This window comes from Artibeus jamaicensis, unplaced genomic scaffold (assembly GCF_021234435.1).
Source record: "Artibeus jamaicensis isolate MK-2021 breed Jamaican fruit bat unplaced genomic scaffold, CSHL_Jam_final scaffold_369, whole genome shotgun sequence".
Classification (NCBI taxonomy): domain Eukaryota; kingdom Metazoa; phylum Chordata; class Mammalia; order Chiroptera; family Phyllostomidae; genus Artibeus; species Artibeus jamaicensis.
Genome location: NW_026522042.1, coordinates 14,365,699 through 14,393,549, shown reverse-complemented (window position 1 = coordinate 14,393,549; position 27,851 = coordinate 14,365,699). Strand labels below are relative to the sequence as shown.

Here is a 27,851-nt window from a genome sequence, read left to right as displayed (position 1 = left end):
CACAAAAGAGACAAATGGTTATGGAGAGCTGCTATTTCCAAATATCATCTGACCATTTTATTGACTCCAGAAAGGAGTATGAGGAAGCCTCTCTTATGATTGCCCTCAGCAGTTACTGGAGCTGAGTCAGGGAAACAGCTCCCTTACCCTGTCATCGGGAGCTTCACTGGCATTTTATCATCAGCTACTGTCTTGTTGCAGAATATCTGCATACTGTAAAGCTGTAAAAAAAAAAACCCAGGGATACAGGTTTGAACTCTGCAGGTTCTGTGTTTCATAATATGGTATTGATAAGCAAACTGATTGTCCGACTTCCATTACCTAAACAAACTGGGGGTGAACACAATGAGGTGATAAGCGCCTTTGTTTGTGATTACAGCTCCGATTTTAAACATCAGTGGAAGGGTATGCAAATTGCCTACATTTTTCAGATTCCAAGGGCTGTACGGTCACACTTCAATCTGTTACCCAATATCCCTGAATAACCGTGTGCAAATAGTCTCGTTAAGTATTTACCACCATGAATGAAGGAAAGCCCTGTGGCTTGGGCTGAGGCAATCAGGCATTGTTCCAATGGAGTGAATTACTGATATGGAATAAAGTCCGAGAGAAAGTGTTCGTTCAGTGGAGGGGTGAACGTCGACAGACAGCCCAGGGCCTCTCCTTGTGTTTGCTGCGGCTGCTGAGAAAAGCCCACACACTTGTGCTTCTCTCCGTGTCCTTTGTGAAATTTGAATAGCACTCCATTAATAGGGTAATGGTTGTAAAAAAATGATAATAATATTATAATCTTTAAAGCACTTTCTAGAATACAAATAATATTACTGTCACAGGAGTTTTTTCAAGTGCTTTGTCTAAATAATCAACCCCCCTCTTTTTCTTTTCTGCTCTTACTTCCCAAATTATGATATCATTTTACATCAAAAATAACACCCATTTTTTAAAGAAAGGCGGGCTATTTCAGGACAGTAGAAGCAGCAGTGAATAAAACCTCGTGGGAATCGGCTTTATGATTATAATCATGAGAGGGAACATTGCCAAAGGGTAAGCTTGTGAGCTGTGGACCCAGACGGGTCTGAGGCTGCGTCTCAGTGCTGCCAAGCACCGGTTGTGTGGCCCAGGGCTGGTTATTAACTTTTCTAGGCTGCAGTTTTTTTCATCTAGAAAACGCCCAAAGGTGTGCGTGCGTCATGGAGTTGCCATGTAGTGTAACCGAGATGAGAGCTTGTGGCTAGCACATAGTAGGTGTGTAAAGAAGTTGCTATTCTCGGTGAAAAATCCACTGTATACACTGCTAAGTTCATGAGTAATGCATTGAAGTGCAATGCTGATTTTTATATCATTGCAGAAGTTAAATGAGGGAACTCTCAGGGGGTGGAATATGTAGGGGAGAGAGGCAAAAACCCCTTCCCGATCACAGCTTCAATCCGATTAGTTGGATTGAGATACACCTGAGAGAGTGTAGCCGGAGAAAAAGTCAAAACTACCACTGAAGTTGTCATAGTTGCTGGCTTTGCAACATCAGGGGTGTATAACCGGTATACTTATACTGTTGATAGGGCGTTTTCCCAATCTGTCCCCTGAATTATGTTTTACCAATAGTCAAAAGGATTAGACTAGAATATGTTTTGTACCGCAATTAAAAATGGACAAAAAATTTTAAAAGGAAAAAAAAAGGTTTGGGTTCCTCAAGTAGCAACAAATTGGCCCACTTTTAATAGATTTGGAATAAGACAGATCCCTGATGAGATTGCCTAGATCGACAGTGTCAGGAAACTTCTGAAAACAAAATGCTTTTCAAGAGCAGGCTATAGCAGAGGTTCCAAAACTTTCTCCGTTCACCATGCCCTTACTGTCTCAACAATTTTGTTCACAGTGTCCTTAGGTCAAAAGAAATAGTTAGGTCCAGACAATTTAATAAGTATTTATGTCCTAAAAAAAATAAATGACTGTGGACAAAAAATACATATCAGTTAAGAGGGAAAAATACTTCATTCTTATATATCTGCGGTTACTTACCAATGGAAGGTGTGAGCCCACTGGACACTGCAGAGCCTCTAAGGCTGGACAGCGCCCCCATTTCCTTTCCCGCATCGATTTTTGCCCTGACCTGCCTTCTACCACAAGCGCTGGGGGGAGCCCAGCTTCAGTACAGAACAGCATAGAAGGGAATGTAGCACCACCTACTGCCGAAACTGTGAACTACCTTAAGGTGTAGTTCACAGGGTGTCTGGCAAGAGCTCAAGTGTTGCACGATTTCCCTGGAAATTTTCAGCTGTTTCCTGGTGCCACCGTGGGTCCATGCTGCCTCCCAGGGGACCTCAGTGAACACCCTGAGGACCATTAGACTACAGTCAGATTGCCGTACAAAGGTTACAAAGGCTAATCGAACCTTAACCTCACTAAATAATAGTTACTTAGAGGGTCCTCCTGAGGCTTGACACTAAAAAGACTAATCCGTCCATGTAACAGATAGAAGCGTTAACTGAGGAAAAGTCATGCAGTTGAGCAAAAAACAAAGCAGAAGAAGAAAGCCTTTGCATTGTAAGCATTTGTTTATGTGTATATTTGCGTTCCTTGGTTCCAATTATTCTGGGCTCAGTCAGTAGAGATGACGGTGACCATGGTGGAGTAAGGAAAGTGTGAGAATCGGTGGGGAGCAAAGGGCTGCCGAGTGTCCAAAGAGAAAAAAGGTCGAGTTGCGTGAGCATCCAAGAAGCAGTGGAGGACAGAGTCTGGGCGACAATAACGCGAATGGACAAGGTCATACTTCAAACTCGAAGCAGAAGCAACAGCAGTGAGACCTTCCTCCTCTTCCTGTCGAAATACTTGTCAGCCTCGCGCTGCGCCCTTGTCCAGTGGGACTAACACAGAAACATGGGCTCTTTGGGGCTGGGGAGTGGTGCCCTCACTGTGAACAGCTGAAATACTGACACCCCCAAACTCTGATTCAGGAGAACATTTCAACACCTTGACCCGCCGAAAATGCTGGTGGCAGGTAGGGGTAACAGTGTAGGAAGAAGTGGTCCTGTATTGGGTAAAAGTCTGTGAGCTTAAGATATACAGATACAAATAAGAATAGTTATTTTCCAAAATATATGGAGATTTCAGGGCAACCTTTGGATGATTTGGCATAAGCAGCCTCCGTGTCACCTGGGAGCTTATAAGACATACAGAACCCCGGGCCTCACCTGAGAAGCTGCACCTCAACAAGATCCCCGGGTGGACCATATGCCCATTAAAATTAGAGAAGTGTCACTTTAAAAATTATCTCGCCTAGGTCTCCCTTCCCCAGAGATTTTTACTTAGTTGATTTTTAATTATTTATGATTCCAATATATGGCAAAATTTGAGAACCACGGCCCTAAGAGACTATTATTGGCAATAATTGTAACAAAATGTGGCACATTCAGTGATTAAAGCATTATGGGAATGTACAGGAGAGGACCAGCTGGGCGTGGGTAGGGCAGAGCTTCCTGAAGGAGATGATGGTGTTGGAAGGACTGCATCACGGCGTTAGCTCCACTGCACAGGGGGAGTTGGAGGGGCTTCCGAAGGGGAGAAAGCAGGAGGCTCAGAGGTTTCGGGAGAGCAGTAAGAAGTGTGAAAGTGTCACTAGTGCCAGCCCAGAAAACAGGGAGAGGTGCGTATTGCTTGTCCAGGGCCAAAGGGAACCGTATCTGATCTTACACAAAATCTACTTAGGTTATCTTTGGCTTAGAGAAAAACAAGAAGAGAGCATTGCCTATTTTCAGAAAACACCATGCCCTCCCCGCAACTTTACATAATGTGGCAATTCCTTGGTTGGTGGTGAATTGGTATATTGTGTAAAATTAAGTTAAATGAGAAAGAAGAACATGGGTAGACATCGATTAGATTTCCAAAGCACAGGCATTCATTAATACAAAAATAAATAGATAAAAAAACCTCAGAACTATGCACAATTTTAGGCAAAAGATTCACATATTGTCACTGAGCAGACCCCAGCAAAGCTTAATTTCCTGTCGCCTCCACTTTAACCTTCACAACGTTCTTCGTCCCCTCTCTCCACACAATGTGTCCACAAAACTAATCTTCGTTAGAAGCATTCAAGAGGCTGCTATTTTTAGTAGCATACCAGAAGATCTGTTTTTATGCAATTTGATAAACTTGTATGTTTTCGTAGATATTTTCTGATGCTAGCTTCCTGGAAGTTGGTGCTGGTTTTCTTTGGTGGAGCTTTCCCCCAGACTGACACACTGTGCTTTTTTAAACACCATGAAAATCTGGGTTCTATGTGAAATGCTAATGTACAGGCCTTCCCAATACGGCTTTCTCTTGAGTCTTTGAAATGAACATTTCTCCCATTCAATGAAGCCACTATTCTTAGGATAATTAGACAGTCATGTTTTAATGGCCTATAAAAATAAAAGTGGTCAGCTAGATACACCATTAAAATTAGACACGAACAATTATTTGTGCCTGTAATTACATGACCCCAAATCAGCAAATATAAAGCAATATTTTATACATTCTGAAAGACCATTTAAAAGTTGCCGTCATTAAAGTATTCCTTTATTATATTCCTATTTTTTGTTTCTGAAAAGAGCATAAACTTAAGAGTAGAGACCTCCTACTGCTAATGTGAGGGGTGATTCAGAGACTCATTTAACCCATCACTTCAAACTACAGCGCATCAGATTAAAGCATCATCGTATCCAACATCTGCGGAGGGTTACCTCGTTCCCGACACTCTGCTGAGTGCCTCATACACGTGATCTCATCGGACCCTCACAGCAACCTGAATGCCCGCGTGTTAGTTGGACCCATTTTATAGATGAGTAAACCAGGGCTCAGAGCAGTCAGGGTTTTAACCCAGTGTCTCACACTGCTGGGGGCTAGCAGCTGGCCTCTGTCTGACCTTGTAACTGTCCCTTTGCACCCCCCTGGCAAACACCCACCGCTTCACAGAGCACAAATGAAAACACAGACACGAAACATGCTTTGGTGTTCAATGATTGGATTCAACTCGGTATCACACGTACCTGCTGAGAACCTGCTCTGAAACCCAAAAGTAGAGAGAAAAATAATTTTTTTCAATACTACTTTTAAAGAGCTACAAAAATGTTTGCATGAATATTTTGTGCCTTCCTTTTATTTTTTCTTGATTTTAATTTCCAGACTACATCAGAGATATTTAAAGTGGTTACATGTGAGTATTTTAAAATTAGATATGCACTTGGTGGTCTTTTGGGTCATGATGAAAAAGTGTCTTTTCTTTTCATTTCTCTTGATAACCTTCTGTAAACTTCTGTTCTGGTTCAGTGACCTGTGACAATCTTCTCTCCCTGTGTCAGGACAAGTGCCTTGGGCACATCTTTCTTCTTCATCATTTAAATTTCATGCTCAGCCATTTAACATTTTTATACTTCAACTGTTAGTCTATTTTAGAGAATGTGCCTTCACTTGCTTGTTGGATGTACATTTTAAAAATGTCTCGAGAAGTAACTTCCCAACTGCCAATATTGGCAGTAATCCTCCTTTTGTCTCCACCATCAGCCACCTAATTTCACTTGCTTAATGACAAAAACTTCCATTTGCTATTTGATGCTAAGACAATGTCCCATTTAACAGCAATTCCCTGAGTCTGAAACTCCCCTCTCGGCACAGTTGCTCGTGTGAGGAGCAAAAGAGAACGTCTGACCTTGGTCATAAACTCAAAGGCAACTTTCAGCTGCCTGGGCCACATAGAGTGAAGCACAGGAAGCAAACTTGAGCCCAATCCGGATGCTCCCACTCCCGAGTCATTACGCCTGTGCAATCCCATAGCCTTCTGCTTGTACTCCAATTTGTTCAACAGGATGGAGGGATGAAGGTGAATAAACAGATCTGAGGGTTCAGGTTCTTCTGGTTCCCACTGAGCTATTTAACCTCCACACTCTGCGAGTCGAACAGAGTTAGAGGTTGTTGGGAAGTTATGGAGAGTCTGCCTGCTCATTATAACGAGTCCCCCAGAATCTGGCCCACAGACACCCTTAAGTATTTCTTCACTGGCTGCCTCAACTTCTCTGTACCATTATTAAACCATGTGGTGCTCGATCCGCACCAGAGTCCTTCATTTGTTGTTGCGTTATGGGTCCACCAGAGAAGCAAGCCTAAATACGCAGAATGCCAACATCTAGTTTACATTTCTTTTAAAATCAAAATCCTTAATTATCACTTTGACTGAATTTTATTTCAAAAATTAGATTAAAATCCCTGACACTAGGTTCTTAAACCACAATCTTTTTCATTTCCATTGATATGAATGACATCATTAGAACATTATTTTAAATATGACAAGGCAAGTATATATATTGAACCCAGAATTATAAATTTAACTGTTAGAGGTCCATACCTCTCTAGTCGAAATTAAATGTATCTTCCTAATGTTCTACCTTCTTTTACCAAAAATGAGTAGGTTTTTGATAGGGGTAGCCTTCAAAGGGATAGCCTTTGATAGCCTTCACCAAATTTAGAGATTATGTTTAGGTCTTCATGTATCACTGGAAAGTCTAGAAGGCGCCTCTCTGTGCAGACATAGGCTGCCGCTAACAAACTCCACTTTCCCATAAGCTTTCATGTACTCAGTTATTAAGATGACAATGCAATATAATCCTAACGAGCGTGCTAGGTGTATCAGTACTGCTTCCAAACCTAGGGAACAGGAGAAGGGCCCAAAGGAAAGTACAGATTCCCCAGAAGAGAAAAAAAGGGGTTTTTGTTGCCATTATTGATAAAGAAGTAAAAGTAATAAGTATTATCAAAGGTCAATGTTAGGCATCAAATTTGAAATTATGCAACCTGGAATAGGAAGAAAAGCAACATGCCAAAAGATTTCACTGGAAAAAAAATATTTATAGCTTCTCACAGTTTTCCATTCACAAAGAATGCATGTATATAAGAGAGACATTTAAAAAGATTAAAATGTATACATGTGTGAAATATATGAGTAAATATTTCGGGTGAATTGGTGTACTTCAGAAGACCTGAGGGCAGTAATAAAGGCATAACAAAAAGCTTGAAATCTCACTCTGGATGTGGGATTTAAAGCTGACTAGAGGGAACAGAGATTGGCGTTAAGAAGGCAATTGAAGTTATCTCAGCTATGGCATTTCCGAATAGATTTGGAGAGAAAATGCTTTTCACTCATTCAGCAATCACTCACCAGAGAGTGTAAAGTTAATAACATAGGCAGCCTGCCTATGTTGAGCCCCAGCTACACCTCGACTACCTGGGTATGTTGAGCAAGTTATTAAACCTCTTTCTGCCCTCCAGTTCTTCGGCTGCTAAATGAGAGGATTAATACAGTTATTGAGGTGAGGATTAAATAAGTAATACACAGGAAGCATCTAGAACAGGGCCTGGCATATCATACTCTCTAGTCAGGTGTAAAGGAAGACCAGTACAAAGCAGAAAGGGGCTCCATGATCAAGTGCACCTTGAGAGAAGAGAAAAGATGAAGACAAGGAAGAACCAAAGGAGCCCACAACATCCCACTGATGTCCTGCCTTTTTCGGGGAGGTCAGGTATCGTGGATCAGAAAATGGTGCTAAAGCATCTGCAAATATGATCAATCAACTGCAATTCAGAAGGCTGAGAATATATAAAAATATGAACTTTTCTTTGTTATCCCAAACAGAAAATAAAATGCACAGTACCATCACCTTGTTTGATGAATTTAACTTTTCTAAGTCCTCCTGTTAAGGCTATTTATCATTTATTTCACTTAAAAACATCAGTTTACACCACAATCTGGAGTTTATATTATTTAAATTGCTCAGAAATGTTAAGAGTCTGGCTAGGTGCTGTTTTCTTAAAAAGTTTAATGCATTCAGCAATTTAAAAAAAGACTATAGTATTGATACTTCAGGTATACTAATATTTTAAGTTGGAATTATCATAATTAAGTTGGAATAATATAATGCTCTCCTTATGTTATTAAGTCGGTTTTATTATGGAAAAACTACTCTCGATTTAATAGTTTAATCACCCCAAATGCTTCACCTTTTTGAACAAAATAATGAATTCCTTGTTTAAGGTTGAATTTTGACCCTCAATAATTGAGTAGTGTTTTATATGAGATCCCAGTGCTGGTTTTCAATTAGTGCTTTAGATATTAAATTTTTACCTCCAATGCTTATATCTCTGTTAACTCTGAAGGATTCTTGCTACAGATCTTCCTCAACTCTATACCCTTCAAGGTGCCTAGCACAGATGTTGCACATTGGAAACAGCCAAATATTGCTTAACTAAGCTGCAGTGAGGGACCACAAAAGGTGAAAATTTGCTGTACTATCTAAAAACTGCCTCCCAGTTCATTGATGTGAATGGTTTGCTGTGGATATCATTGATGGTGATTTGTGCCATTGACGACTGAAAATCTAGCCTTTAAAGTTCAAGGATATATTAGATAGTAAATGTATAAACCAAATTTATTATGAAAGTCCATGGAAACTACCTCTGAAATTTTCACCTCAAGTGACACAAATATTTATGATGCAGGAGGAAAAATGCAAGCTTCCTTATTGCAAACCAGAGAAACTGCAGACAACACAGTTGTACAAGTATGTGCATGAACTAACAAGAAAGATAAAAAGGAAATATATAGCGAATAATATCATATCATAAAAGTTGGTGCCTTTAAGACTTTTACCAATGAAAATCAGACATTATTTAGGGTCTCAGTAGAAGAAGGCTTGAAACAAAATAAGAAAAAGCCAGAGTTATCCAATAAAAAACAAATTTCTTTTTCTTAAAATTCCTAAGGAGGTACATAGTACAGACAATCCAGTAAAGGAGAAATCATGTAAGACCTGAGGACAAAGATGGCAATGATTCACAAAACATCGACTATAGAGACAAATGTGATGATAATACAAAGACGACAATTCTATATAATGACTAATTCTTTTTTAGCAGCTTTCTATTCTTCCAATCAACATATTTTTAGTTCTCATGGGAAAAATAATCATCTCTGGAGAATAATCTCATCTTAGTTCTTTCTACTATGGACAAGTACAATTCAGAAAAGAAACGTGATAGAGGAGATGCGGAGAAAAATCTGCTTTAAAATATGGTCATGCAAGATCACAGCATGCTTTCATTGTTTTCTTCTTCATAAATTGGGAAGCATAAGAATCTGGCTCATTTCATGATTTAATCTATAGCCTGATGTTTCATCTTTTTTTCCCAATGAGGGTAAATACCTTCTAGGAAGAAGGCTTCCCTTTTAGAAATCAAGTAAAACATTTTTTTTGCATCTTCTCTGTTTGAGATTATTTCCAAGTAAAAGTTTTTAAATTAAAAAGTGGAAATCAAGTAAGGCAGAATGGATTACCAGAAATTTCCTTCTTATCCTATTTGTGTCTTGAGGGTTTTACCCATCCTCCCAACTCTGTGTATATATAAAAAGACTAAAACAGGGGACACTGTGTTACAGCTATAATTTTGGTGATTATCGTTCCACCTACCTCTTGAAGGGAAATATAGTTTTAAAATTAAATTTTAAAAGATTAGGTGACTTGGGCAAACTCGAGTGGCAGTCCTTCATTCAGTGTGCACCTCAACCTACTTCAGTTTTCAAATGATAACGAGGCAGCCAGAATCTTCCCGTGACACCGACCATCAGACAACTTCTAACGAAGGGGAGGGTGCAGAATGGAGGGGCACGGAACAGAAAACCAGACACAAGGAAAACCACCTCTGGCAGCAGACTGTTTTCAGCAGAGTTTCATGGCAGAAAATGTGTGTTGCAATTATTAAGGGGCACTGATAACATGTTCGTGCATTTTATCAGTCCCTGCAGTTAGGAGGTGCTCTCACCAGTGCAGGGGCTCCGCCAGGGGTCTGCATAAGTGCTCCCCCTCTTGAGGAGGCAGATCCCAGAGGGGTTAAGGGACCCCAGAGCCATTGCCAGCAGTGCCTGCTGGGGCTTGCGGCCCGCTTTTCCGATGTGGTTAGATCTGATACTCTCCACTTCTCCCACACCGGGAAGATATCAAAGTAGCAGAGAGTATTTCAGACATGGTGGGCCAACGAGATAACAGTATAAATGCTTAGGAGATGGAGCACTCAAGTTCACGGCACTGACATCACTGGGAGACACATGCCTGGTATAGCCACTGGGACTGTACACACCGCTCTTCACTGAGTGGGTCATGGTTAGTTCCTGTAAAGCAAAAAACATTTTTTTAAAAAAAAAAGAACTGTTCCAAGCCTTTAAGAATTTATAAACTGATTCCAAAGCAAGAAAAATGAATAAATGAGCTCATAATCTGCCTCCTAGAATTGCTCACCATTATTTCCTTGACTGTATGAGTAGCTTACAGAATTCAATTTAATCATCATTTACTGAGCACACACAAGATGCTTGAGAGTTATGAATCTGAACAAGAAATAGTCTCTCCCTCAAGGAAACTACTTCAAGTTTTATAAAGATGTAGCTTTAACTGTCCAAATCCTAAGTAAGAGGCAACATAAGATTATTGAATGCAATATGATTTTTGCCTTTGAAGGAAAACACATTTTGGGCAAAGTCCATTAGCTAGTGAGAAATATTACTTCTTTAAGTTTCTGTCGTGTGATGCATCACGTCTCAAGGGTCTGCATTTATCCGTTAATATTTTCTTGCAGAGCGTAGTGCCAGAGACAGAGGGAGAGGAAGGGCAGGGGCGGGAGGAGTCTGTGCGTGTGCCTGTGTGTCTCTGGCCTCAGATTTATCAGTCGCTGCAGAGACTGCACTGTAAGGCAAAGAGCAGCAGGATTAAAACTGGTGAGTTACAATGCCTTTCTAAATCAATTTTTGACCGGCTCTCAACTTGATTTACCACTGGCATTTTGAAAATGAAAATGTGAGACTAAGCAAAGCTGAGACTAATGTCTCAGTCAGCTGAGGACCTTGGACTTTCAGAGCCGAGCCCAGGGCGCTAAACAATGCTTTTGGGGGGAACTAACTTCATGCGGTGAATAAACCAAAAGGCATTTGTTTAACTGATAAATCCCAAATGAACAACAACATCTATTACAGTTTGTATCATTTATGCCAATAGAATTTACAAATAACTGAGCCCGGGGCCTAATATAATAAATATAGTGAATCCAGATACTTTTGTAATCGTGGCAGGAAGTGTCTTTTGGCAGTATGTGCTCATGTGAACGAGCATAGACTTCGGAGTCAGGCAGATCCTGGTATGCTTCCTGGCTCTGTCCTTGACTTTGAGTAGGTTACTTCACCTCCTTGACCTCCGGGTGGCTCCTGGAGGAAGCCTTCATGCAGGACCTGACACATAGTGTCACCAAGGCTTGGTTTTCTTCCCTCTTTCACTGGGTTCTTGAAGGGCCACATACAGTTTCGGTTCACCTTGAGTTCCAAAGATCAGGAAATACTGTCTTAGTTTTCTGTTTCCATTGAAACAAGTTACACAAACCTAATGGCTTAAAACAGCACAAATTTATGATCTTGCAGCTTTGGAAGTCAAAAGTTTAAAACAGGTTTCAGTGGGCTAAAGCCAGGTGTCTGCAGCGTGTCCCTCTGGAAACTCCAGGGGGATCCCTCTCCGTGCCTTTTGGAGCTTCTAGAGGCTGCCGTCCTCCCGGGGTCCACGGCTCCTTCCTCCGTCTTCAAAACCGGCATGTATCATGCTCCACTCAGTCTCTCTGCTTCACCGCACACGTCCTCTTACTCCCTGCTTCTTTCCCCAATAAGGACCCTGGTGATATGTGGGCTCACCGGAATAATCCAGGATGGTCTCCTGACCTCACCATCTTTACCTTAATCACATCTGTCCAGTCCCTTTTGCCATGTGAGGTAACACAGTCCCTGGTTCTAGGAAGCAGTACATGGACATCATTGGGAGGGTCATTATCCTGCCTCCTGCAACTACTATAGTGCTCAAGTTTTGTTCATTTAATAGTTACTTTGGTACTTTCGATGTTAAATTCGAGGTATTGGGTGTAAAAGATAAATGTCAAGGAAATTAATAAATTTTTCCTGAGTTTAAATTGAAATTTTTTTCACTTTCTGCACTTTATCAAAAATTGTCCTCTGCATAACACAAGGCCTTTCTTGTTGGTTATTAAAACCAACAAAAGATAAAAGACTAAATCGAGTGGGTCATGTGTGATCTCTGCAGATTCAGACCCCTTTATGTTACTATTTGAGTGAATTTTAAAAGTTACAAGGTACACAATGAGAAATAAGGTGGGAGGAGGAAACATGATAGATAGATGATAGATAGATGATAGATAGATAGATAGATAGATAGATAGATAGATAGATAGATAGATGATAGATAAAGTTCGTCAGTGGTTCTCAGTGGAAGCAGTTCTATCCTTCCAGAGGACCTTTGGCAATGTTTGGAGAGATCTGGGGTTGTCAGAATTTAAAAGGTGCTACAGGTGTCTAGCAAACAGGGGCCAAGAATGTTGGTAAACAGGACTCGTACCACCACAAAAGTTATCAGGCCCAAAATGTCACTGGTGCAGAGGTTAAAAAATCCTTTGTTAAATGCCTGTAACTCAACACTTAAAATACTGTTTGGTACAGATTGAGCTTCTAATGACTCTTCATTGAACTGAATGTAAACATCCAGAGAAAATATTTGTTGTGGTTAACAGACTAGACCATGACGTCAAACTGCCTGAACTCCAATTCTGCTCCTGTTGTTTGTACGATGCTGAGAAGTTACTTAACATTTATTTTGCCTCAGTTTCCTCATCAGTTGGGAGGGGGGATAGGAAGAGATTCATGATGAGTATCAAATTACATAATCCCTGTGATAAATTCAGCATATTTTCTAGCCCATAGTATGTTCTTAATAAATGTCTGCTATTATTATTTTTCCAAATCCCAGCCAGACCGATTGCCAAATGATGAATAATATAAAAGAACACTTTAATGATAAAATATTTCCACTGTCATAAAATCCACCAACTTGTTTATGTTGTATAGAAGAAAATAATTATTTCAGGCCGTTACATGAGGCAACATGGTGTAAACAGAAAGAAGTCATAGGGTATGGAGATAGCCCAAGCCTAGGCTTTGCCAGAGAAAAAGATTTTCCAGATCTTTTTAGAGCCCATTTAATGTATCAAAACATGGGCCTAGCAAACTAGAATAAAACTGACTAATGGCATTTACACTTGTCACCACCAGAAAGTGGGGGTGCCAGCCTCAGTGCTCCAGGTCAGGCTTCCAGCCCAGCTGCCTGCTCAGAGCTCAGAGTGGAGATCAGCAGTTCCTCCCACCAAACTCATGGGGGGGAGGGGTATTTCCCAAGCCATGGGAGGGATTTCACAGTCCTGGCTATTAAATGCATGAACACGTACAGTCCTGTGTGTATCTGAAGTCATTTTTCCTGCCCGAGACTGTGTATTGAAGGTCCTTGAAGGGAGCCAGGGAGCAGGTGCAAATGTGTGGGTACAGGTAAAAGCGGGGTGGTGTTTCCCTTCTCCCTTTGGGGACAATCGTGTAGTGAGGGAGAGGCCCATTTTAGGTCCCAGGAGTCGCCAAAGCTTCTCCAGGGCAAGAAAGAGATAAATGGTCCTGCAGACGGTACCTACGGAGGATAAAGCAACTCTGTAGCTACAACCACGTGCCAAGTGCAATGAAGGAGTCGCAGCCAGGGCCTCCGTGATGGTGGTGGGGACGGCAGGATAGAGCTAGTCACCTTGGACCCTCGGGAGCTGAAATCATGGTCCCACCTGCCAGAAGCACAGGTGCCACTGAGGAAAGTGATGGACGAGGGGTCTTGTCTAGAGACTAGCAGGCCAGGGGGCAGGACAAGGACTACCCTTGGTTCCAAAAGCCTCCGAAGTTCCCTCTCCAACAGGAGCAGAATTGGAGTTCAGGCCATGTGGCTCTCTCTTGCTCGTACACACAGATGTCATCTTGCACTGGATCAGGGGAAAGAGGAGAAACCAGAAAGACTAGGATTTATTTAAAAGAGTTACCTAAAAAGGCTGTATTCTTGAATCAGGCAGACTTTATTGGATCGCACTAAACTATTAACTTGATATTCAACCTAATACAGAGTTCCTAATACTCGATGGGATTAGAACTTCAGGGATAAGCTATTTTAAAGAAGACAGAAGCCTCAACTTCCCTCGTACATCTGAGTGCCGTGTGAGAAAATATGGGATCCTGTGACCGCGGGGGAAGAGTGTTTCTATTTCAGCTGACATTATTGCTTTTATTACCCCAGGCGCCCACTCAAGGTTTCCTCTGATTTTCCCCCATGCTGAGCATTGAAACCATGCCACGCACTCTTACTGGTTGCCCAGTCATTTGGCTCCCATTAGTAAATCTAAACATCTCCGAGAAGTCTCCCGAAATCATCTCAGACAGAACACTCCCTGACTCCACCTCCGCCAGCTGACTCCAAGTTCCTTCTGTGCTGTTCTCCATCTTTTCATTTGCCTCTTTATTCCTGATACCTAACCAAAGTGCTGCATTGTCTAAGTTCCGCATTTATTCTGTATGTTTTGCATATGAGCATTTATAAGCCTAAATTGTAGAGGACAAGTATTGTTTTTTATTCATTGCCTTATGTAGCTCTTCAGGCCAATAAGTGTTTTAAAATGGTCTTGGTTTGCAGTTAAGTCATGCTTATTGTGGAACAATGTGTCCATAAAATGGAGCCTTTTCCATTCATTACCCATTACTTTCTACAACAGGATGATACCTGAAATAAGGTTCAGTAAAACCTTGTGACTTCCTCGCCCTTACCAGGTAACTTCTACCCCAATGCCTGGTGTGATTCTAACAGTCAGTGTCCTCGGTATACTTAGAACTTCCTTGCTCTTTTTAGCAAATACAAGTGACATAGTTATAATGAGGTTTAACTGGTTATGAAAAAATTTTTAGATCTGAGACAATAACTGGTATTCCTCCTTCAGATTGCTTAGATTAGACTATGTGCCTAATTTTAGGTAATAATCGCTAAATGTTCTGGCAACTTCAGGAATGTATAGTCTTGATACATTTTAGAATTATCCTAAAATCAAGTGAGAAAGGGAACGGAGGACACTAAGATGTACTGATTGCCTTCCGTGTGCCAGGAACCTCATTGATAATTAATATTTTATCTCTTTTTATCCTTACAACACTGACTCATTAATTGTTGGCAGTCGTTAATTATCGAGGATCTATCATGCGCCAGTGTGTTAGGTGCTGAGAATGCAGACGTGAACCAGACAGCTTCCTTGGTAAAGATTGCAATCTGGCTGTTTGCTGATTGAAACCTAAAAATGGCTGGGAAACAAGTTATTTAGGAAAAACAAACAGAATTTACTGATGGCTAAGTGGGGGATAAGTTGAAAATGCATAGCTGGAGAATCTAACCCACACTAGCAGTTTAGGGAAGTCCTTCCTGAGGAGTGACAGACTACACAGAGCCACCGTGTGAACTTGGATTGACCAGGTGAGGACGGGCAGAAGGACTTTATGCCAAGGGGGCCACCTGCAGGAAGGCCCAGAAATAAAAGAGACTGATGCATCATCAAGAAATGGCAGTGCATAGACCAAAGGGCAGCAAGAGAGAATGGTGGCTGATGGGACTAAAGAGAGGGGTTGTGACTGCGGTGGACTTTGGATACCACGTTCAGGAATAGGGATGGGGGCTTTAACCCAAGGGTGAAGAGAAAACACTGAAGGATTTAATTAGAAGAGAGCACTGTCTTCAGAGTGCTGTTACTGTCGTCGTTGTCATTGTTGTTGTTGCTGGGCTGGTCTAGCTACAGAAAGAAAAATGAATTGAAAGGAAGCAGAACTGAGGGTGTCTTTGGAGGGCCTCGGTTCAACAGATGAATGAGCATTGGTGATGGCTCAGACCAAGGCGACACCAGTGCAGACAGAGACAAGTAAGATATAAGAGGTAGAATTGACAGCGGTTGGTGGCCTAAGGAATGTGGTGATGGAGGCAGAGGGGAGGGCCTAGGATGACTCTGATGGCCTTTACAGAGATGGCACGTGTAACAGGGGAACCGGTTTTGGAGAGGAAGTAGTGGGATCGGTTGGGAAGTACTGAGAGTAAGATGTCAAAAGGGCTGGCCTGGGAATCAGTTGTATCCTTGCCTCTGGATCTCGAGAAAATGGGCTGCCCTGATGTCGTGTGTAGGTTTGGGCATCGATGACACTTGGAGAAGAGATGAACACGTGAAAATAGGTAGATGACCTCATGTAAGGAGAGTATGTGAAATGAGGAAAGACAAGGACCTAAGACATAGGCCTCAAGATTACCAACTTTTTTAAAAGATGTTATTTATTTATTTTTAGAAAGAGGGGAAGGTAAGGATAAAGAGAGGGAGAGAAGCAGCAATATATGGTTGCCTCTCACATGTCCTCTATTGGGTATCTGGCCCACAACCCAGGCATGTGCCCTGACTGGGAATCAAACAGCCAACCCTTTGGCTCACAGGCCGGAGCTCAATCCACTGAGCCACACCGGCCAGGGCAAGTTACCAACTTTTACAGGATGAGTAAATTCGGAATAGCTGGCAAAGTTAACTATTCTGAGTTCTGTCTTATGGATGACAGAATGAAAACTAAGATGATTTAATTAATTTAGTTGGTTAACAGGAAAGTCAGAATTCAAACACAAATCTTTTCACCTTCAGAATCTACCTTCTGAATACTTCAAGTTTATGATGCAAGAATAATGACAGTGCAAGTATGTTTATTGAAGTATGTTTCCCTAAACTAGTCCTTCTTTTAATCATTCTACATACATATTTTACTAATTTTTAGAGCAATGCACCTGTAAACTGAGTATCATTATTATTCCTCTCATGTAGATGAAGGAACTAAGACTTGGGGAGGTTAACTAAGTTCCCCAAGATTACACGACTTAGTACGCAGCATGAATACACTCATTTCGTCCCTTTGTCCAACTTTGTTTTCACCAAAGATCGTGCTGGTTAAGGCCATGGTTCTCAAACTCTAGCGCTCATCAGAATGACCCAGAGGGTTGCTTAAAACACAGACTACTGGGCAGCACCCACTGAGTTTCTGATTCTGCAGGTGGGTGGGGCCTGAGAATTTGCATTTTTAACTTGTTCCAGCAACCTGCCACGATAATATTATGCCATTGATGTTTTGATTTTTAAAATAATCATCAGATTTAAATTAGTTAATTCATGCTAAATCAGGAACATCGAAGATAGCATATGAAAATACATGCTATACAAGTTCATTGAAAAATATTTTTATTTGCGTAACCCCAAACTTTAAAATAGAATCTACTTGTAATCTCTGCCATAGACTTCAAACTAGGTTGAAATCCTTCCAGCCATAAACTCTACCTGACGAGCCCTTCACAACATTAGGTATACTTATTAGCATTATGTATACATGCATTATGTAGAGAGATGTATGTATATATGCACATATGTATATACATATATAGTGAATTCAGTTAAGCCTCAATGTGCCTCAACTTGATCGTGGACTTATTTTCCTGATCTAAAACAATACTCAAGCTATTTCATACAAAGGTATTCTTGCTCTCTCTGCTGTAACTCCAGGTTGCCCACCTGAATCCCAGCCAAATAACATCTTTTCACCACGGCTGTTCTCTGATGGTCCTTTGACATTTCAGATTGGAAAACATTACATTTCTTAAAGGGCCACAATTGCTCTTACATTACACTCTACAAGCATATTACTCACAATCTAATTTTTTTATTTCAGAAAATATCGCCAAGCCCTTATTATATGAAATGTTAAAGGGACTTATCTAAGAAAAGGAAGATAAAAAATATGAATAATAAAATAACAACAAACTCACAACTATTAACAAATAAACCTAAAAGAAAAGAAAAACAATGAAAACAAAAGCTAAGCAAACAACCGAAATAGGAACAGAATCAGAGAAATGGACATCACACAGAAAAAGTTCAGAGGGGAGGGGGAAGGAAGGAATGGGGGGAAAAGGTAAAGGGAGGAAAAAGTATAATTAGTAGGAATAACATAGACAGGGAAAGATAAAAATGGTACAGGAAACAGAGGACTCAAAGAACTTATATGTACAACCCATGGACATGAACTAAGGTGGGGGGTGGAATGCTGACAGGTTGGGGAAGCAAGGTGGAAGGGGGGAGGGATGAAGGGGGAGAAATTGGGAAAACTGTAATAGCATAATCAGTAAAAAATACTTTAAAAAGCATAGTACATATAATTACGTACAGCAGATATTAGTAATAAATGATTGTTTAAAAAAGAAAAGAAAAGAAATCACCTGATCCCTTCCCTAAGCCCCCTTCAGAATGTTGTAGGTACTTCCCTATTCATGGCCTTTAAAGTTTTTAGCTAGATTCTGTTTTCTGTCTAAACATAGATTAGAAGATTCAGTTTGGTTACTGACTCATAGTGACCCAGCGAGGAGAAATGAGAGGAATGGGGCAGCAATAGTGAATTTGCTAAAAATCCATACAACTAGTGTTCTACCTCGGAACTGGAGTCCAAATGAAGTTGAAAGTTGGCACAAGTAGCAGATAAGAAGACTCCAGCCATATCCACAACCCAGGACCCTGTATTCACTTGTCCAGGTGCTGCACTTAAAAAAGAGTAATAATTAATCGACAGAAAAACCATCAAAGACCAAGAGCTTCTTCCGGAACAATATGCAATAGGTACAGTAGTAAAAAATCCTGCCAGAGTCAGATGAGATGTGACTTTCTGAGGGAAGCCGGTAATTTTTACTTGACGGTGAATCGTTAAAAGTGAACCAGATGATTAAACTTAATGGAACCAGCACATTAAACTGAAATTAGTAAAAACATGCCTCCAGCAACCTACAACCTTTTATTTGTTGTTGTTAACTTCTGCCTTTTACAGTGGCCATGATAAATGACATCACAAAAGAAAAAATCCAATTAAAATCTAAGTGCTCAATAAACCCCTAATGTCTGCTTGTCACCACGCCTTTCACCAGCACTGATGGCTTATGTCTCTCCTCCTTTTCCCAAAAGAAGAGAAAAGAACTGGCCCTGGGGTGGGGGGTGCAGTTCAACAGAGGAAAACGGAGGAAGAAGTTCAAGAAAGATTCTGGAGGCTGCTGCTCTGCTCTCCATCAGCCACCGCCCTGCACTTGGAGGGGGTGAGGTTAAATGGTGTTATTAATGGTGTTATTACCATACAACGCCTGAGGGAAGAGTTGCATTTTCCCACTAGTTTTTAAATATTGATAAATCAGAATTGGGATCTGCAGAGCGATCCCCGTTCACCCACTTAGTTGGTCTCTCCGCTGCCCTTCCATAAGTAGCAGGTTTTTGTTCTATAAGTCATCGAAATGGTCTCTCCTGACAGCTAAAAATTAGTTTCTGATTACTTTTACCTGAATAAATCTTGTGACCAGATGTGGTATTCACCTACTAAGTGTGCAACAATTACATATTGAGAGTGAGGAAAGAACGGGCCGAGGGGAGTTTATAATCTAGTGGAACATGGAATATAATAAATCACATGGAAAAAAACAGCAATTGCCACCTGGGAAAAGAATACTGGCTTTTCATAGCAAGATTTCACCTTAGAGATAGCCTGTGTTTGCAAGATTGGGTTTTCAAAGTGCTTACAACAAAGTTCTCAAAGTCAAAAAAAAGAGCAAAAACACATTCACTATGAACTAAGAATTAATAATAGTAACAGTATTTTAAATGAGGAAGGAGCTTTGTAATTTGTAAAACACATATAAAAGCACACGTTTTTACCACATGTTTAGGTAGCAATTACTGTCGTATTTATATATAGGCTCTACTTAGATCCTCAAGACAGCCTTGTCCTGTAGCTCTTATTATCTGGGTTTTACTGATCAGGAACTTGGCACAGGGCACTTCATGGACGCTGCTGTGACCCTGCATTTTGGGAGGAAAGAGGAGCTGGACCCGTACTTCTTCCGACTGCAGGGCCCCTGCCTGGTGCCAGGATGCTAACCGTGGCCGCCCTGGAGCCGGGAGGCAACAGGCAGTGAGGCTGGTTTTGTTGCTCGTGAGTTAATGAAATGGCTTTTTAAGAGCTCTCCTCAGTCATTCCAATTTGACGGCAGAGAGTTAAACTTTCCCCAGTGGCTCTTTCTGTGTAATCACGGTTTCAACGTGTCCTTAGCATATCGCATTACGCAAATCACGAAGTACCCTTGCTTTACATTTCTTACTGCGTTTGTCTCACTTCTAAGCAATTTCCTCTCCGTTTGCATTTATCTTCCATTATTTCTGTCAAATTGCTTTCAAGGCTACTAATTGTATGAATAAAATCATCTCCCTCAAACCCTGCTATTAACCAGCGTTAGCTGTGCGGCCTTGGGCACAGCTTCCCATCTCCCAAACCCGGGAGGTTGCACCAAACCGTCTGTGAGGCCTCTTCTTTCTAATCTCACATTCTAATCATCTGGCGTGTTCACGTTGAGTGTGTGATCTGGGAAACACTGAACAAACTGGAACTTCAGTTCTCTGGACTCTGTGCTGATGGATTCAGTTAGTTCATGTCTCCCAAACTGTGTTTTTTGGGGAATATCAATACGAATCACATGCAAAGAAAGTTCTTTACATCAGACAGTTCAGGAAAGCTAAATTAAATAAGTCAAGTACAATTTTGAACTGTAGGTATTTGCAGTCTTTCATATGTTGATAGACACTGGATAACTCCAAGAAAGAGGCAAAATATGAAGTACTTCCCAAACTTCTTGGGCCACGGAACCCTTCTGCATCAGCATTTTGTATCAGTGATATCCCATATGATACACTTTCAGGAAGGCAGGATTACATTATTTTTTAAAATCCCTTTATCACCCTGGAATTCTATCTTCCAGTGTGTTTCTAGACACTGCTCTGAGCACGCAAACAGCGTTAATCAGGAGGGCACAGAGTTCATTTCCCTGTTGACAACTTGGCTGATGTCTGTTCAGAGCTGAAATCGGATAGAAATTAGCAGCCTTCCCATTGAAAGTACTTGTCCTTATGCAGCTGACGTTTGTAAGTGGGGTTTGCAAACAGTTCTCCTCAATAAAAAGCACTTGTTAAAATCTTGTAAGTAGGGTTAGATGAGAAAACCCATGAGCTACTGAAGACCTATGAGATGCTGCCTCCACTTTTGCTGAAGCGGGAAAAGGGGAGCATGAGAAATAACAGGAAGTCAACACTTGGGAAATAATCTCCGTGACAGGCATCGTGGGCTCCTTTAAGTTCCACTCATCCTCTCCCACCTCAGTGGTGTCTTCACATTCAGGCAATTGAGCCCTTTACCCGCACCCACCCCTGGTTAATCCCACTAACTCCCCGGCCAGTTTACCTTCAGAAGCAGTAACCCACTCGTTTCTCAGGCAGAATATTCCACCTTAGAGTGGCTCTACTTTTTAGAAGGTCCTTTCTTTCCCATGTAAAATTAAAATCTAAGCATGAAATCTCCTTATTTCAAGGACCTTGTCAATGATCTCATCAGGTGCTTTTTCAAGGCAAAGTCCATAGTAGTCCTTAAGATGTACTTTAGATGCTTTGAGTTGAATTTCATTCACTGATTCATAAATAACTACATAAGTTTCATACCTATGTAGAAAATAGATTATAATCTCCATCGTATTAGACTGAAAGAGATTTACTAACTTCCCTAAATTCAGTATAGAGGCAGAATGTACTCAGGTCTGTCTGACTTAAAAACCCAAATCCTTTTCTCAGTAATAATATACTGCTTCTCAAGTGTGCCCATGTACACAAAGTGAGAGAGAACGTGTTAGTAGAATCTAAAAGCTGTAGTGAAAATAGTTTCATTCCAGCCAGTCCAGTATGACCTTGGGCATTTTGTGATTGCTCTGGCTTTTAGTTTTCCATCGTTCAGAATAACGATGAAATTTTGTCCGAGCTCTGTTCCAGTTCTGGGAATTTCTATGATTATAGGGAAACATGTTCATTAATGAATGGTATTTTAGGAGTTAAGTAATAGCAAAAAAAAAAAAAACCACCCCTTAGACAGGATTGAATGAAAGCATTCATAGTAAAGATAAACAGTTTAGGATCACATGTTTGACGTTTACTTTCTGTAATTTTTTTTCCTACACTAGTTACATTCAGACATGGATAGAGGAGATGGATCACTTAAATATATCCTTTCAGGAGATGGAGCAGGAGATCTCTTCATTATCAATGAAAACACAGGGGACATACAGGCCACCAGGCGGCTGGACAGGGAAAAAAAACCTGTTTACTCCCTTCGAGCGCAAGCTGTAAACAGAAGGACAGGGATACCTGTGGAACCCGAGTCTGAATTCATCATCAAGATCCACGACATCAATGACAACGAGCCGATATTCACCAAGGAGGTTTACACGGCCACGGTTCCTGAAATGTCCGAAGTCGGTGAGTGAGGCAAGGTTTCACCCGTGTGCTGTTTCTGCTCTAGTGCATCAACTCAATAAAGACCCTGTGTGAACTTTACTCAGTTGAATAAATATGCATGCTGCATTCTGAAAGTATCAGATTTCCATCGAGTTAGGTCCTTTTTGTAAGTACCTCATGTGTCCTATTATTCTAGTCTCATTTGTTTATTGTTTTTAAGAAAATGACATTTCCTCTAAACATGAGGGTATGAAAAGTGGCAGGGTGAGAGGAGGAACAAGAAAGACCACCCATCCCCTCCTTCTCCCATTTCAAATTCCCATTCTGTGTCTTGAGTGGGGTAACAGCAGCCTCCTCCAGGACTCTTCACCCACATGGGCATTAGGCTCCAAGTAAGACCCTTCCCAGGGAAAACGAAAGCCTAGGTTTACAGTCCAGACTAAAGAGGCATAACTGCTGCTTTAAGTAACTATATTTGAAGAAGAGACTCGAAGCAAACTGGTTTTTAATCCATAAAAAATATGCAATAGATGTCTAGGGGGTATATCCTTTACTAATTGGTGGAAATTAAGAGACTTTCATGACATAAATATGATAAATTAATATTTTGTGTGCAGCTCTACCGATTTTAAAGTTAATGTGTGGGCACTTAATTTGCTTAGACTGGGAGAAGGTAAACAGAATTACAACTTAGAAAAAGAGCCCCCTGACATCACTCTTAGCCATATTACTACGCTTCATGGATGACAATGACAAAGACTCAACTACTCACGTAAGGGTTATTTTAATTCTCACTTAGTGTCAAATTCGGAAGGGCTAAATTACATAATAAAAATGTTTCTGTAATTCTGAGTCATATATCAGAGCTGCTTCAGTTCACAGTTCTAAGACTTTGAAAATATTTAATCTATGGAAACGATTATAAAACATGTAAATTTTTCTCACAACGTCATTGCTCATCTCATTACTTGAAGCTACTTTGTTTTGTTTAAAAAATCACTGATCATCACCAGGCAAAAAAGAGCATTAGAATCCTTTTCAGAGGAGGATTTGTTAGGAACGATGTTTCTCCACTGGGTGGTAAAAGACAGGAAGAATTAATAAGTAATGGTCTTGTCATCAGCACCCCCCAGGGCAACCGTAACCAGACGTACAAGTTATCATTGTACAACTACTGGGGGTGCCATTGACTTACTTGTTAAGCCATTGTAGAATTAAATATGTCATGCAGATATTTAGGGGTAGCTGACAGAAACATGTTTTGGGAAAGGGAAGCCTTTTCCTGACTTGCGCACAGGCACGGTTATCTTGATATCCATTACTACCATAAACTAGTATGTCATTATTCTAATATAAAGAAATCACATAAACAACAGTAGGGCATTATAAATGAACTTTGCTGTCAAATAGCCCTGAGTTTGAAGTTATCTCTGCAAATAAGCAGCAGCGTGGTATCAGGTAGATGGCATAATTTCTCTGATCCTCCAGTTCCATATTGCTAAAAAATAAATAATGAATGTCAACTTCTAAGCGTTACCATGAAGACGAAAGAAGAAAACAGGAGCAGAGCCCCCAGTACAATATCTAGCAACTAACAGGTGCTCAAAACTTCCAGACAATCATATCCTAAAAGTGATTAAATCATGTATTCATGTGAAATAAGAATGTGTTTGTTGGCTTCTACTATTAGCCTTCACTCTAAAGTCGTGTGCTACTCTCGTCCTTCCCAAGTCCCCCAGTAAATTGAAAGGGTCTATCTCATGCACCAGCTTGCCACCCCAGAGCACCAGGGCACCCCACCTCAACACGGTGCAACATACTGACATTTGTTCAATAAGTGTATTGGCTAGAGATTACCACAGCGATGTAAAAATTCTCATCTTCTCTGAGTGTAACGTCCCTGCCCTATTCATGGACAGGAAAACCTTGGCAGTATGCTTACTATTTATTTAATAAGAATGCCAAAAAATACCAAAAGTCAGCTGTAAATCATCTTAATCAGAGGATCTCACCCTTTTGGGAAGTCAGAGACCCCTTTGAAAATCAGATGAAATCTATGGAACTTCTCTGCAGTGAAATATACATACAAGCATATACCTCAAAATTTGTGTGGAATTTTCTGGGAGGTTGGGATAGTTCAAAGGTTGATAGGTGACTCAGGTCTATAAAATAAGAGTATGGATATAAAGCATCATAGTTTTCTTGACATATTTAATTGCAATCATTTTTTGGTATTATAGGTTCCAGATGTGTATCCTCTACTATTTCAATTAATTCTTTACTTAATCCCAAACTATCCCTTTTAAGGTGCAAGGACTTCCAGTCTCTTAGAATTAACAGGTAGGTGGATCACTAAGGATGCTTTTGTTCACCAGTAACAGAAAACCCAGTTCAAACTAGTTTAAATAACAGAAGGTCACATTACTTATTGGTCACATTACTTAAGTCCAGAAATGAAGTGGGCTTTAGACATGGTTTGACTGGGATTCTAGCTGTTTCCTCCTTAACTCCCTGTCCTGTTCAGCTTTGTTCTCGGGCTGCCAACTCCCAGGTCACTAAGTAGCTGCTGCATTTGCAGGCTCCGCCTCGGGACATTACAGTCCAGGAGAAGGAGCACCTATGACATAGAATCTCCCACAAAATCATGAGTGGGCCCCTGATTGGACAACCCCTAAACTAATCCCTCGGGACAAAGTAATGCAGGATTCAGATTGACTCAGGCTTGGATAACTTAAAAGAAGCACCATAGCAAGAATCCAATGACAGCCCCCCTTAGAGATGGAGGGAAACCAGTTCCACCCGACATCATACTCCCGCCCATGTTTCCCTCTAACCTGACCCTTGCGGTATTTCTAAATGGCGTTCACGTCCCTTCAGAGCAAGCGACCAAGGCTCTTCAACCTGTCATAACGTTGAAGTTCTTCACTCCCATACCACAACAGTTTCATACAAAAATTAAATCATGCTTTCTCTTTATGCGTGCTTATCTAGGATCTGTAATGGGCCCTTAATATATTTTCAATTCATGTTCGTCATTGCAGGCACATTCGTTGTTCAAGTCAATGCAACCGATGCTGACGATCCAACGTACGGGAACAGTGCCAAGGTCGTCTACAGCATCCTGCAGGGGCAACCCTACTTTTCCGTTGAATCAGAAACAGGTTGGAATTCCTTTTTGATCTTCTTTTTATAGTCTGTAATTGGCATGTTCGGCTGAGCTAGCATAGTTTTTAATAAAAACAATCAATGTGATTGAATTTTTTTAGATTTGTCTGCTAAATACCAGTGATATATTTATAAACATAATATCCAGATCATTTTAATCAAGAAATTTGACAATGGATCTTTTACCATTTTTATATTTGATATATTCAGAAAAATTATACATTGCTTTATTTTTTTTCTTCCAACTTGGAAGAAAGCTAAAAGACCAATCCCTCCTCATACCCATTTTGGCTGTTTACAACGATTCCAGTTCTTCTTTTTCTAGTTATTTGATAGGTTTGCACTTCTCTGCCACTCTCTGAAGCTACATGTAGCCATATGACTTATCTGGACCAATGAAATGTGGCAGCGTTGTGAGTTATTGCCGAGGGGAACCTTCAGACCTGATGTACAACCCACCACAGTCCCTCCCCCGTGCCCCCGTGGTCCTGGGGGGAACCAATGCTAAGAGGCATCTGCAGTCCAGAACTCGGAGTGTTGGGATGAGTATAGTGTCCTGCTGGCCTGGCCAGAGCGTGAGCGAACAAGAAACTTGAGTTGTATAAAGCCACTAAGATTGGGCACTGCCTGTCATCACCCATTGTCTGCGCTCTCTAGACTGAGCCGGTTCTAATGAAGTGAATTGCCTTCATCAAATCCTGTTTTTCAGCATCCCATTTTTCTGCCCTTTCTCCACAAAACAGCATACTACCTTATGATGAATTATCTCAGTAAATATCATTTGTACTGTCTATTAAATTCTACACTTATGTGTGTTATCATAATAGGAGTCAAGTTTCTTTTAAACATTTTTCAAGCATCCATTATTCTTAATAGAAACCAAAACCTTCTTAGGTGACTATGACTGTTTGGAAATTGATGTGTTAAAAGGGGCAATAAACTTGGAAAGAAGCCCAAGGAGAAAAAAATGCTGAATTTAAAAACAATGAGGATGAAAAAAATGAGAATTATTCAACTTAAAGAACAAAAGGCTAAGGTATTTCAATAAACACTGTTATTTGGAGAACAGAAAGCAGCTACACTTTCACCTAAGGCAGGACTGTAGGAATAAAACTGACCTCTTGTGTCTGAGGTATTCTCATTAAAAAAATTTTTTAGAAAAAGATATTTTCAGCTTCATAGTGGTTCGGCACTGGAATATGCTACGAGAAAGGATTATAAAGCCTTCTCCAGTGATTTTTAAAAGAATGTTATTATGTAAGCATAAAGCCTACCTAGAGATTAGGCAAACTTTCAGAAGTTCTTCCACCTCATTATTTTATAACTACCTAACAACAGAGGTAAACCTCACCTAAGTTACTGTTGGTCCCTGCTGGGGCCAGTTGAACTAATGTTCACATCAGCTTTAAGAAAACTTAAATTCTCTTGGATCATACAAGGTGATGGTTTTCAAAGAACTGATGCTGTGTTTTTTTTAAACCATAGTTTTGTGCTTTAGAAAAACCCCCAGAACATTCATTATGGTGGGCATATTTGCTGAGCAATTAGCCAGCCGCAGAGTGAAACTTGAGTCTGTTCATGTACGTGGCTTTCGTAACAACTTCCTCAGAATATACCTAAATATATCAAGCAGCTTCAGTAGTATACTGTTGTGCTACAGTCCAGGTTACATTTTTTCTGTGTCATCTTATAGCATTTAATATTTCTACTACTTAACAGTCTCTACTATAGGATTTGACTATTCTCCTTGTATTGTAGATGCTTTTAAAAAATTTCAATGTTATATATAACCCAGCATCCTCTAAATATCTGTCTTTCCATGTGCTTTTAATTTCCTTCAGTGTAAAGGTCACTTAGAATCATTTTTATATCACCCATGACCTCAGTGTAGCATTATGCATATGGTGGGTGATAATCTGTATTTGCATAAAGAAATGATCCCATAAAGTATTTTTAACAGATTCCTTTCCACTTCTGAATTTCCCATCTGTAGGTATCATCAAGACAGCTTTGATCAACATGGATCGAGAAAACAGGGAGCAGTACCAAGTGGTGATCCAGGCCAAGGACATGGGCGGCCAGATGGGAGGGCTGTCGGGGACCACCACCGTGAACATCACGCTGACCGACGTCAACGACAACCCGCCACACTTCCCCCAGAGTAGGAGCATTTCGCTGATGACTTTACTCCGTGCACTTTTGTAAAACTCTAAATTGAACGGTGGTGTTTATTTTCTATTATTGCTATTAATTGTCAAAATTAATGAACTTAGCGAGAACTGGCACCGTTCTTAAGAGTGAGTTGACAATACGTTCACTCAGTAAATGTGAACATTCATGTTCCC

At 40.6% G+C, this 27,851-nt stretch overlaps 1 protein-coding gene across 3 annotated transcripts in view; it reads left to right on the top strand.

The window, feature by feature from the left end:
- CDH6 (cadherin 6) overlaps nucleotides 1–27,851 on the top strand; it is a 127,700-nt gene that overhangs the window by 74,729 nt on the left and 25,120 nt on the right. For 2 of the 3 annotated variants that reach the window (XM_037129021.2, XM_053657401.1), the window contains exons 3-5: nucleotides 22,068–22,362; nucleotides 25,383–25,502; nucleotides 27,500–27,667. In XM_037129021.2, the coding sequence (XP_036984916.1) occupies nucleotides 22,068–22,362; nucleotides 25,383–25,502; nucleotides 27,500–27,667 (583 nt within the window). The remainder of the gene's footprint in view (nucleotides 1–22,067; nucleotides 22,363–25,382; nucleotides 25,503–27,499; nucleotides 27,668–27,851) is intronic. The other variant, XM_053657402.1, reaches the window with a different exon arrangement.